We start from the raw sequence: 13,851 nt of genomic DNA on the forward strand, positions 1-13,851 counted from the left end.
GAATGGAATCTTACTATTTGCAACAACATGGATAGAACCAGGGAGTCTAACGCTAAGCAAAATAAGTCAGAGAAAGACAAGTACCATAAGATTTCACTCAAATGTGGAATTTAAGAAACAAAACAAATGAACAAAGATAAAAACAAGAGTGACAAACCAAGAAACAAGACTCTTAACTCTAGAGAACAAAGCGATGGTTGCCAGAGGGGAGGTTGGTGGGGGGATGGATGAAACAGGTGATGGGGATTAAAGAGTGCACTGAACCTGATGGGCACTGAGTAATGTATAGAGCTGTTGAATTATTATATTGTATACCTAAAATTAATATAACATTGTATGTTAATTATACTGAAAAAAAAAAACCCATACACAACAGTGTGGTACTGACAAAAAGTCAAATCTATAAACCAATGCAATAGGAAAAAGAGCACAGAAAAAAACCCCTCTTGTATATGGTCAATTGGTTTTCAGCAAAAATGCCAAGACCATTCAGGGGGAAAGGACATTCTTAACAAAGAGTATTGGGAAAACTGGATAACCACATTGTAAAAGAATGAAGTTAAACCTTTACCTTATGTCATATACAAAAATTAGCTCAAAATGGATCAAAGACTAAACTAAACATAGAAGCTAAAACTATAAAAGCCTTAAAAGAATACATAACTTCATGATCGTGGATTTAGCAACAACTTCTTAGATATGACTCCAAAAACACAGACAACAAAAATAAAAATAGATTAATTAGACTAAACTAAAAACTTCTAAAAAGTTAAAAATTAAAAAACTAAAAAGTTAAAAATTAAAGCTGGACAGAAGAGAAATACATTCTATTTAAATAAGTGATAGCATAAGTTCTGAATGTTTACAAATGTACCAGTTACTGTAAGATTGCTGGTGATTAATACAAGATTCATAAATATTGAGATAATTAATTGCATTTAAATATTTTAAAATATATAAAATTCATGAACCCCTTTAAGAAAAATAAATCTGCCCATCAAAGGAAATGATCTGTAGAATGCAAAGGCAATCTACAGAATGGGAGAAAATATCTGAAAATCATGTATCTGATAAGGAATAAATATCCAGAATATATTAAAAAATGCTACAACTCAGGATGCGTGGGTGGCTCAGTTGGTCAAGCATCTGCCTTCGACTCAGGTCATGATCCCAGGGTCCTGGGACTGAGTCCCGCATCAGGCTCTTTACTCGGTGGGGAGCCTGCTTCTCCCTCTGCCTTCCCTGCCTGCCACTCCCCCTGCTTGTGCTCTCTTTCTGACAAATAAATAAAACCTTAAAAAAAAAAAAAATAAAGAACTCCTACAACTTAACAAAAACAAAAAGTCTCATTAAAAATATCAATGAAGAACAAATAGACATTTCTCCAAAGAAGGTATACGATAATAAGTCAGCAAGCATACAAAAAGATGCTCAAAATCACTCTCAGTAGGGGAATGAAGATCAAGGTCACAGTGAGATATAACTTCAGACCCATTAGAATGACTACCATCAAAACAAAACAAACAAACAAACAAAAATACCTCTGGGCTCTGGGACAACACCTACATTTCTGGCCCATGTTGTTCCTTGTAGGAGGGTGGAGAGGGTTACCAAAGTAGTAAATACGAAAGCAGAAACAAGGTTAAGCAGTGAAGAAGAAGGTTCAGAAACGTGAATATACACTTAAGAAATAAAGACGCAAGTCAATAAAATACACTGAGAAGAATAATGTATCTTAAGAGAGGTTAAAAAAGAACCAAGAAAGTGGTTTCTCAGTAGCAAAAAAGAGAAAGAAGGGAGTGCTCCGCTATGTGACTCTAGAGCATCTATTAGATTTAGGTATTAGAAAGCCATTGGCGGCCTGTGGTGTGACATGGTAGGTTATTACCCACTGACTGCAGGAGCTGAGACAAAGGAGAGTAAGCACACGTAAAGAACTGGAGACAGATACCACAGGCTAGGCTTTTACAGATTCCGGCTCAGAAGGGAAGGAGAGGTTCAATGCAGGAACCGTAGGAAATTCAAGGTCAAAGGAGTGCAGAGTTTTCTGTTATTTCTTGGGCTTTTTTATATTGTTTCTTGTTTGTTTATTTGTTCAGGGCTAAGAAAGGCGTAATCAAGCTAACAAAGTTGGGGAAATGAGCTGATGAAGAGGAAAGGCTGGAAATACAGAAGTACCTGCAAGAGAAGAAGGAACTAGTAGAGCAAGATCCAGATTGCAAGGTCAGATCAAGAACACAGCTGAAGAGATTTAGTCTTTGATAGACAGAAGACATCTCTTTTCCTAAAACTACATGGGATTTAAAAAGCCAAATCTGCTAGCAGTAGGTTTACTATGTACAGGGAACAAATGAAGCAGGTCCTAGCCTCAGCTTTATCTGTGGAGGGAAGAGGAGAAGGTTAAGGGAACTTAAGGCTGGAGCGGTGACAGGGGGCAAGGGAAAGAATAAAGGAGGAGCAGGGGGACAGCTGAACAGGATGCTGCTGAGTCTGGAAAACTTATACTTGCAAGAGAACCATTCTACAGGACTGTACGATTTCTTCATTTTTCTCACGCATCTGATAAAACGACTCATTAACTAACCTGTGTTACATGTCACACATTCTAGAAGGTACTAAGTAAACAATTGTCAACAAAATAGTCCTGATCCTTGCCATCATGGAACTTCATCCAGGAAACACCGTCAAACAAAATTACACACTTAACAACCTGTGATGATCCTGTGAAGGACACACGCCAGGTACAGTGACAAGAGGACTCACATATGAGGAGACTCTACAGGGCACAGGGAAACGCTCTCCAAGACAGTGACATTTGAGCTAAAGAATGAAAAGGTCAGGGCACCTGGGTGGCTCAGTGGGTTAAGCCTCTGCCTTCGGGTCAGGTCATGATCCCAGGGTTCTGGGATGGAGCCCCGAATCGGGCTCCCTGCTCAGCGGAGATCCTGTTTCTCTCTCTCTCTCTCTCTCTCTCTCTCTCTGCCTCTCTGGCTACCTGTGATCTCTGTCAATAAATAAATAAAAATCTTTAAAAAAAAAAAAAAGAAAGAATGAAAAGATCTAAATAAAGGGTCTACTCAGACATTTACAAAAGTTCCAAGGCAAGAACAAACTTGTTAAGTCCCTGATGAACCATGATGACACAGGAGACAGGGGCCGGGGACCCAGACGGAGACACCATGGACCACAGCAAGGAGTCCAGAGTTTATTTTGCCCATGTGTTGGGGTAAAAAAGCAAATGGCTGAATTGATCTAACTTTGGTGTTTGCCAGCCTGGTGAAACAGACAAGAAGACAGGACAAGAAGAACCACCAACAGAGTGATGCACCATGAGGCCATGACCAGTTTAAGAAGGAATAAACTATGTTGGTAAGAAGAGGAGACCAGAGACCTCAGTGAGGTTCCACAGCATGAGTAGCAATGGAAATAAAATGAAACAGCATAAATGGTAGTAAGTTAGGGTGCTAGGTAGCTATATCCAATTTACTGGAGGATGAATACCCAAAAGGTTTCACCATGCTTATGAATAGCTAGATCAGAGTATGAGTATTTGAGTATATCTTCAAAGAAGTCAAAGGATTTTAAGAAAAGCAATTTCTGTGGTGGTAGCAGGGGGAGTGGTGAGGACTTATCATTATTATTAATGATAACAGTTACTATTTATTTACCATTGTATATGTGCCAAACACTGTGCTAAGCACCTCATGCACATCATCCCATTTTATCTTGAGAACAGTCACTATTGTGCTCATTCTACAAATAAGGAAACAAAATGCAATGGCAGTTCCAAAAGACTCCACAGCCACAGCTCACTTTGAGCCAGGATGTTTGGATGGTTGTGTTCATGGTGCTGCAAGAAAGCGTCACAATGTGAGCAAGGAAACAAAGTGTTCAAAAAGCGAGAGGAAATAATTGGACAACAGCAAAGAGGAGAGGTAGAGGGTAACCAAACTCTAACAGCATGAACTACCAATAAGAAAAGGCTTGTGTGTGAGGGCTGAACAGGTACAAAGCAGCATAGAACTAAGAGAACACGGTTGACATCTCTGGGCCCCTGGGTGTGAGGCTTTGGTGGAAAGAGCTGTGATCTCAGATTAGCAAATAGATCAGCTGAGGCAAGAAGGTAAAGGGGATGCTCCTGAAAATTGGGAGTCCACTTGCCAATTTACAGTGTAACTGAGTGTAGGAGTCAAAAGTATAAGTTTCCAGTTATAAGTAAGTCAGGGGATGTAATACACAACACGGTGTCTGTACTTAATAATGCTGTATTGCATATTTGTAGGTTGCTAAAAGAATAAATCTTTTTTTTAAGATTTTATTTATGTATTCATCTGAGTGAGAGAGAAAAAGAGAGCTCATGCACAAGCAGGGATAAACTGGGGGCGGGAGGAACAAGCAAGACTCTAGGCTCAGCGCAAGCAGGACACAGGGCTCAAACCCCTGGGAGCAGGACCTGAGCAGAGGCAAAACCAAGAACCAGGTGCTCAAACAAGCCACCCACGTGCTACAAGAGTAAATCTTAAAAGTTTTCATCACAAGGAAAAAATTTGTAACTATGTGAAGTGATGGATGTTAACTAGACTTATTTCACTATTTATAAATAACAAATCATTACATTGTAAGCCTGAACTAATATAATGTCATGGGTCAACTGTACCTCAGTAAAAGAATATGTCTAACAAAGGAACAGTAAAATAAATTAGGAAGCAATGGAATATTATATAATCAGTAAAAATGCTTTTGTAAACTATTTCATGGTGATGATGATAGCTGACTTGAGAGCATTTATTCTGTACCAAATGCTGTTCTTTATGTAATTATATTTTACACATATATTATAATGAATAATAGTAATAATTTTTTTTAAAAAGGCATACAGAATTTAGAGACAGACTGCCTGGATTTGAGTCCTGGCTCTACAACTTACTAACAAAATATTTAGCCTCTTTTTGCCTCAGGTTCCCTATCTATAAGATGCACAAGATAATAATGCTTCCTATCTCATAGAGTTGATAAAATTAAATAAGTTAATATTTGTAAGATGATTAGAATAATGACACAAGGTAAACCCATTTAAGTGTTTGACTGAAAATCAAGTAAAATAAAAGTAGGGATATAGGGAACCATAATATACCACTCCAAAATATGTCATTTTGGCACAAGAATTTTGAGCAAATGAGAATCAGTAGATGCAGAAAGAAATCTTCCCATATCTTCCCTTATCTGACTACAAGCAGATACTTCTGAAAAATGACACTGCCCAAAACCCTCTTACCCAGGAAAGTTTTTTGGCCAAGATGGACCTGTACAAACCTTACTATGTTAGAGCCTCCCACATTTTTACCTTCTTACAATCTGTCACCCCAGAAAGCCTAAAACCTTTTTCTTCATCTTATCACTTCTCTATAAAGTTACTGTTCTTCCATTAAGATGTGTATCAGCCCAAGTTCTAACCACTCTTTTGAGTTACTCTTCACAGAGTCTTCTCTACAAGATATGTACTGCACATGTTAATAAATACATGTTTTCTGTTAATACATGTTTTCTGTTAATCTTTTGTCAGCCTAATTTTACAGGGTCTCTGGGGGACAATCCAGGAGGGCAGAAGGAAAAACACATTTCCTCCCCTACTGGGACAGTAGAAAGGGCTAAAAGAGCCATGTGAAAGGACAGGAAGTGTGGGAACCTTTCCCTAGAGGAGCCTGCACACAGTAGCAGGGCACGCAAAAGAGGCTCTGAAGGTCCTCAGTGGTACAGGGTTGTGATTTAGATATCCTGATGGGGGAGAAAAGGTGGTCTTTGCTTCTTCCTCCTTTTTTTTTTTTTTTTAAGATTTTTATTTATTTGACAGAGAGTAAGAGATCACAAGTAGGCAGGGGGGTGGGGAAGCAGGCTCTGGCTGAGCAGAGAGCCCAATGTGGGGCTCAGACAGGATCCTGAGATCATGACTTCAGTGGAAGGCAGAGGCTTAACCCACTGAGTCACCCAGGTACCCCAAGGTCTTTGCCCATTGTAAATGAAGTATGGTGAAGATGTTCTGATGTTTCTGAAGAGAGCCTAATCTAGGCCATGAAGAGAAGGATGCTCATTTGCCTGTGGTGGTGAGAAGTCCAGGACTTCTACTATCTTCTGTGATAGAAGGTATTATATTTCTTCTGTCACAGAGCAGCCTAGAAAGGTCCAAAGATAATAGCAACCAAACAGATTCCCCACAAGGAGCAGAAAACACAGGGCACATGCTCCCTATCTTTTGGGGGAAATGACAGTCAACATAAGAGAAAGTGTAATGTTCAAATGAACATCCTAAAAACCTTTCACTTTTCCTTATATGAGATAAATACACTTGGAATCTTTTATCATGCTAACCAAGGGCATATTCCTCATTAAAAAGAAAGATTTGCAAGAACTACTATAATTCTAGCAGGCTAAATTTTTAGCAATCTCTCAATCTAATACACATCTTTTTTTTTTTTTAAAGATTCCATTTATTTATTTGGCAGACAGATCACAAGCAGGCAAAGAGGCAGGTAAAGAGAAAGGGGGGAAAGTAGGATCCCCAACGAGCAGAGAGCCTGATGCAGGGCTCAATCCCAGGACCCTGAGATCATGACCTGAGCCAAAGGCAGAGGCTTTAACCCACTGAGCCACCCAGGTGCCTCTCTAATACACATCTTAACAAAATTACGAAACTACATTTTGCTTAAATTAAATAAATGAATGAAATCACATATTCATTTCTACACAAAAAGCTTCACAGTAAAATTTCATCATTGTAAGATGTGGAGAAATGCCATATAAATGCATCATTTTCAGTATCTTCTTAGCTCTATGAGCTACCATGTACTGCTAAGAAAGGGGAAAGTAGGTGCTGTTTTATTCTGCAAAAACAGGATCTCTCAAGGTCAAGATAGGAAGCTGACACAAGAGTTCTGATGCCACGTACCTTACTAACTTCCTCATGCAACTATCCCATAAACCTACATGGACACGGTGTACAAAGATGGGCTTGCTCTCTTCAGCCCATTATGCATCTACCAGAAGTAACAGTTAGCAGCAGCACATCTGGATGCATAATTCAATTACTGATGGTAAAAGCACATATATTCAGACTGTATATAAATGAAAAAGAATTTTCTTCAATTTTACATATTAAAAATTCTAAATTATTCTTTATCGGGAAATTTTTCAGCAATGAACTCAAATATTAGGGCCTAATATTTGGTTCTTTTTTCAAAACAACTATATAATATTTTAAGAATTTGTTTCTTTTAACTTATAAATGTTAAAACTCTGGGAAAATTAAATAAATCAGACTATTCATGAATTATAATTTTTGACAACTTTTCAAGTTAGTTTTACTTCATAATATGTACTTAAACTTCTTTATCAATACTTTAATAATTATGTTTATTTTCTTTAAAAATTCTCCTCTCCATTAAGCCAATCTAGCTCTGCCTTCACTATTTTGAACAAATAAGATAATATCCTTGTATTGGCATATACACACACACAGTTTATTACAATTTTAAGAAATGTAATACTCTGGTCAATTCTAAAAGTAGGAATATATTATTTGAATAAGTAGTTTATAAAATGTGACACAAAGACAAATTACATTATTTACTAATACTATTGACCTAAAGCAATACTAATCCTGAGGCATTCTTGTCAAAATAAATTTAATGAAGTGAAATTTTGACAAAAATTCTGTGTATTGAACATTCTATCTGAACACTATATATATATGGAGTCTCAGTCCATTTACTGACTAAACAACAATGCAAATTTTCCATATACACATTTTTCTTATAAAAGTTCATGAAAACTGTAATCAAAAGTAACAGTTCAAATGACACATAAAAGATTAAAAGCAAGCATAACAAACAGTGATTATATGAGGACAGAATGCTATTCTCCCTCTATTTTCCATTTTTGTAATGTTTGTTTAAATTTTGGAAAAGTATATATATTTTTAAGCAACAGTCTCTTGCATCAAGAAAAGAATTACAGGGGCAGTAGCCTTTCCTAAAATGACAAACCAACACCCTTGGGCTCATAGTCATACTAAAGCTGGCAAGATTTCACATTCCTCAGCACACAATGGATCTTTCATCAATACTGGAAACTGCCTTTGTGAGAATATTTGCTAAGAATGAATGGAATTCTCAATGTTGTAAGCACCCATTGAATTATTTAAAAGAACAATGAATGAATGACTAAATAGAAATGTTTCTTGACCTCAGGGATATTTATATTCCTAAAGAAAAAACCTAAATCTAGCATTTTATCCAGAGCAGTTAGGAAGAACAGATTAAGTTTGTTAACTACAGCCACTGGTTCTCAAATGCTTTCTTATCAAAACTATTAGAGCACCTTTTTCTTGACCAACTAATAATTTTAAGTACTTCTCAACTCATAAATATTGTTTGCAAGTTTGCTGATATGTTCTTTGCTCCATGAAAGAAAACTTAACCAACAATGAAATGAAACTTGATCCTCAATGTCTCCCTTCACCCCAAAAAGAAGCACTTTTGTTTTTTGTTTTTCTGGGTTTTTAAAATTATTTATTTATTTAAGTAAGCTCTGTGCCCAGTATGGGGCTCAAACTTATGATCCCAAGATCGAGTCACATGCTCTTTGGACTGTGCCAGTTAGGCACCCCAAAAGATGAACCTCTGAATGAGTAACTATAAAACTAGATAAAGACAATCTAATACTAAGTTTTAAAAAAAAGTTTAGGGGCGCCTGGGAGGCTCAGTTGTTAATCATCTGCCTTTGGTTCAGGTCATGGTCCCTGTGTCCTGGAATGAAGCCCCGCATTAAGCTCCCTACTTGGCAGGAAGCCTGCTTCTCCCTCTCCCACTTCCCCTTGTGTTCCCAATCTCACTGTGTCTCTCACTGTCAAATAAATAAATAAAATATTTTTTTAAAAAGTTTATGTCTCAAAAACTCATATACATGCTATGGTTAAAAAGACATATTCTTTGGAAGAATATAAGGAAATCCTGGCTTCAGGATGATGGTTAGCATAAATGAAGGATGGCCATGGAATGGATTAATGAAAAGGATAATACAGTTAAGATTATTACCAGTAGTCAGAAAACTATAAAGTACTCATGAAAGAAATTGAAGAAGACACAAAGAAATGGAAAAATGTTCCATGCTCCTGGATTGGAAGAATAAATATTGTGAAAATGTCTATGCTACCTAAAGCAATCTAAACATTTAATGCAATTCCTATCAAAGTACCATCCATCTTTTTCAAAGAAATGGAACAAATAATTCTAAAATTTATATGGAACCAGAAAAGACCTCGAATAGCCAAAGGGATATTGAAAAAGAAAGCCAAAGTTGGTGGCATCACAATTCCGGACTTCAAGCTCTATTACAAAGCTGTCATCATCAAGACAGCATGGTACTGGCACAAAAACAGACACATAGATCAATGGAACAGAATAGAGAGCCCAGAAATAGACCCTCAACTCTATGGTCAACTAATCTTCGACAAAGCAGGAAAGAATGTCCAATGGAAAAAAGACAGCCTCTTCAATAAATGGTGTTGGGAAAACTGGACAGCCAGATGCAGAAAAATGAAATTGGACCATTTCCTTACACCACACACAAAAATAGACTCAAAATGGATGAAGGACCTCAATGTGAGAAAGGAATCCATCAAAATCCTTGAGGAGAACACAGGCAGCAACCTCTTCAACCTCAGCCGCAGCAACATCTTCCTAGGAACATCGCCAAAGGCAAGGGAAGCAAGGGCAAAAATGAACTATTGGGATTTCATCAAGATCAAAAGCTTTTGCACAGCAAAGGAAACAGTTAACAAAATCAAAAGAAAACTGACAGAATGGGAGAAGATATTTGCAAACGACATATCAGATAAAGGACTAGTGTCTGAAATTCATAAAGAACTTAGCAAACTCAACACCCAAAGAACAAATAATCCAATCAAGAAATGGGTGGAGGACATGAACAGACATTTCTGCAAAGAAGACATCCAGATAGCCAACAGATACATGGAAAAAGTGCTCCATATCACTTGGCATCAGGGAAATACAAATTAAAACCTCAATGAGATATCACCTCACACCAGTCAAAATGGCTAAAATTAACAAGTCAGGAAATGACAGATGCAGGCGAGGATGTGGAGAAAGGAGAACCCTCCTACACTGTTGGTGGGAATGCAAGCTGGTGCAACCACTCTGGAAAACAGCATGGAGGTTCCTCAAAATGTTGAAAATAGAACTGCCCTATGACCCAGCAATTGCACTACTGGGTATTTACCCTAAAGATACAAACGTAGTGATCCGAAGGGGCACATGCACCCGAATGTTTATAGCAGCAATGTCCACAATAGCCAAACTATGGAAAGAACCTAGATGTCCATCAACAGATGAATGGATCAAGAAGATGTGGTATATATACACAATGGAATACTATGCAGCCATCAAAAGAAATGAAATCTTGCCATTTGCGACAACATGGATGGAACAAGAGCATATCATGCTTAGCGAAATAAGTCAAGTGGAGAAAGACAACTATCATATGATCTCCCTGATATGAGGAAGTGGTGATGCAACATGGGGGCTTAAGTGGGTAGGAGAAGAATAAATGAAACAGGATGGGATTGGGAGGGAGACAAACCATAAGTGACCCTTGATCTCAGAGAACAAACTGAGGGTTGCTGGGAGGAGGGAGGTTGGGAGAAGGGAGATGGGGTTGTGGACATTGGGGAGGGTATGTGCTTTGGTGAGTGCTGTGAAGTGTGTAAACCTGGCGATTCATAGACCTGTACACCTGGGGATAAAAATATATGTTTATAAAAAATAAAAAATTTTTAAAAAAAAGAAGTTTACAGTGGGGAGTGAGGGACACAGGCAAGTAATGACAATACAATATGATAGTGCAAAAAAAAAAAAAAAAAGATTATTACCAGTGTCCTAGCTTTTGTTTCATGGATTTTGTTTGTGTTTTTTGTTTGGTGGCAGATTCCCAGATGATTATGATACCATTTTAAAACAGAGATGGATGATGGATGGTTGATAGATTTAGATAGACAGAAGGATCGATCGATCAAGTAAAACAAGTATGGACCAATTATGAGTATATTATGAACCAAAAATCACTAAACCTGAAATGAAAGGACATGAAACTATCCACCACAATATGAAAACAAAAATTCTTGACAACATGTGGATTAACATCCAAGCTACAATCTCTGGATCAACTCAAAAGTCATTCATCCAGATTCTGTAATTTTCTTCTTCCACTTTACTAAACACTTTCAATTATGCTGCACAAAGTGACCAGTGAGACTTTCTAACATCATAAATGGACCTTCTGCAAGGAGAGTAGTACCTAAACAGAAAGGGGCAAAAAAAAAAGCACAGAGGAAAATGCTGCTGTCTCACCTATGGACTCTCTGGAATGGGGCTGAAAACGCCCACAAGCCTCTGAATAGGCAATTGGTGATTCTTATCCATACTGCCAATACTTATTAAGTGCTAAGTATATGTCAAATGTCATGAAAAGCACTAAAATCCTTCAGATTTATGATTAGGACAGTCCGAACAGATTCTTATGTCTAGCCCATCGCGTTCCAGACAGCCCAGAATCAACATATCCTCAGGTCAAAGAATCAAGATAGTACACAGTCACAGTGGAAAACAGTATGGAGGTTCCTCCAAAATGTAAAAACAGAAACATCATATGATCCAATAATTCAATTTCTTTTTTTTTAAGATTTTATTTATTTATTTGACAGAGAGAGATCACAGGTAGGCATAGAGGCAGGCAGAGAGAGAGAGAGGAGGAAGCAGGCTCCCCGCTGAGCAGAGAGCCCGATGCAGGACTCAATCCCAGGACCCTGAGATCCGAGCCGAAGGCAGCGGCTTAACCCACTGAGCCACCCAGGCACCCCGATAATTCAATTCTTGAGTATCTACCCAAAAACAAAACCAATCATGTCAAAAAAGACCTATGTACTGCTATGTTTATTACAGCATTATTTACAGTAGCCCAAATATGGAAGCACCCAAGAGCCCATCAATAGACAAATGGATAAAGAAGATGTGGTGTATATAAAACAGAGTATTCCACAACCATAAAAAAGGATGAGATCATGCCATTTGAAACAACATGGATGGACTTACATGGTATTATGCTAAGTGAAATAAGTCAGGCGGAGATAAATATCATATGATTCTACTCATTAGTAGAATCTAAAAAACAAATGAATAAACAAACAAAAAAGCAGAATCAGACCTATGAATACAAAGACCAAAATGATGGCTGCAGTAAGGGAGAAGGGTAGGGGGTTGGGCAAATGGGTGAAAGGTAGTGGGAGATACAGGCTTCCAGTTATGGAATAAGTCATGGGAGTGGTGTATGGGTGGCTAGTCAGTTAAGTGACCTGCTCTTGGTTTCAGCTCAGGTCATCGTCTCATGGGTCATGAGATCAAGCCCCACATCAAATTCCCTGCTCAGCAGAGAGTCTGCTTGAAATTTTTTCCCTCTGCCCCTCCCTCCCAACTCCATGCTCGCTCTCTTTCTGTCTCTCTCTAAAGTGGATAAATAAATCTTAAAAAGAAAAAGAAAAGTCATGGGAATAAAAGTTACCACATAAGGAATACAGTGATATGGTAAATAGTTACATATTGGGTAAGATGGTAGCTACACTCGTGGTGAACATAGCATAATGTATAAACTTGCCAAATCACCATGTTGTGCACCTGAAACTAATGTAACATTGATGTCAACCATACTCAAAAAAAATAAAATAAAATAACTTTCATGTACGTTATTTGGCTTCTTACCTATACATGCAAATGCTGAAGCAGCTCCTTTATAAAGTAAGATTAGAATGGCTCCCCAAAGTTAAAAGATTTCATATCTCTATTACAAGAATTGGGGATGGGGAGGAGATTTTCCCAACAGATTAGATTTCACACAGAAGTGTTGCTATTTATCTTACCTGCTATCTCCAAAAGTGAGTTTACATGATCTCCTTCTGCCAGCTTGACAAATCCAACCTGATTTCTAAAACTGTCAATCCCTTGAAAGGGCAAAATCAATTGTTTTCCTTGGAGGATTTCTTCTATGAATGGTTTTAATTCCAAAAGAGCACCAATACCACTGGTAAGAGAAAATACAATTTTCAGTAACATATTAAGTAATAAAATATATAAAACAAAACAATCAGTTTTAGATAATTTTTTTTAGTTTTAGATAAATTTTAATAATTGTTCTAGTTGAAGCTCAAAAATAACTTCAAAACCTAATCCATATGATGAAAATAGTTATTTTTTTAACTTTTATTTATTTTTCTTACAATGTTCTGTTAGCCAACATACATCATTAGTTTTTGCTGTAGTGCTAAATGATTCATTAGTTGCATATAACACCTAGTGTTCATCACTACACCTGCCCTCCTTAATATCCATCACCCACTTACCCCATCCCCTCACCCCCTCCCTTCTGTAACCCTCAGTTTGGTTTCTGGAGTCCAAAGTCTCACATGGTTTGTCTCTCTCCCTGATTTTTAAACAAAAGTTACAGAATAAGTATATTAAATCTTCACTTAATTATAATTTGTATTATATTAAAGACATGAAAGAAAATACTATTTTATAAGTCACTAAGAAGCTTTCACTCAAGGAAACACTACATGGACAACTCAAAAAATATTACTGATAATATATTCCAAAAAGTCTAATACCACAGGATCTTATATTAGATTATGTGGAAAGTTCTGGGCCCTTATTAAAAGTACTAATACAGTATTTACTATCTGCAAATGACTCTACTAAAACTTAATATTCATTATCTCTTAAACTATAATAG

The 13,851-nt window shown here is 37.3% G+C and overlaps 1 protein-coding gene across 5 annotated transcripts in view; it reads right to left on the bottom strand.

Moving 5' to 3' along the window:
* AKAP7 (A-kinase anchoring protein 7) overlaps positions 1-13,851 on the bottom strand; it is a 147,776-nt gene that overhangs the window by 95,193 nt on the left and 38,732 nt on the right. For all 5 annotated transcript variants that reach the window (XM_082730938.1, XM_082730936.1, XM_082730935.1 and 2 more), the window contains exon 5: positions 12,983-13,143. In XM_082730938.1, the coding sequence (XP_082587064.1) occupies positions 12,983-13,143 (161 nt within the window). The remainder of the gene's footprint in view (positions 1-12,982; positions 13,144-13,851) is intronic.

This window comes from Mustela nivalis (assembly GCF_964662115.1).
Source record: "Mustela nivalis genome assembly, chromosome: 5".
NCBI lineage: Eukaryota > Metazoa > Chordata > Mammalia > Carnivora > Mustelidae > Mustela > Mustela nivalis.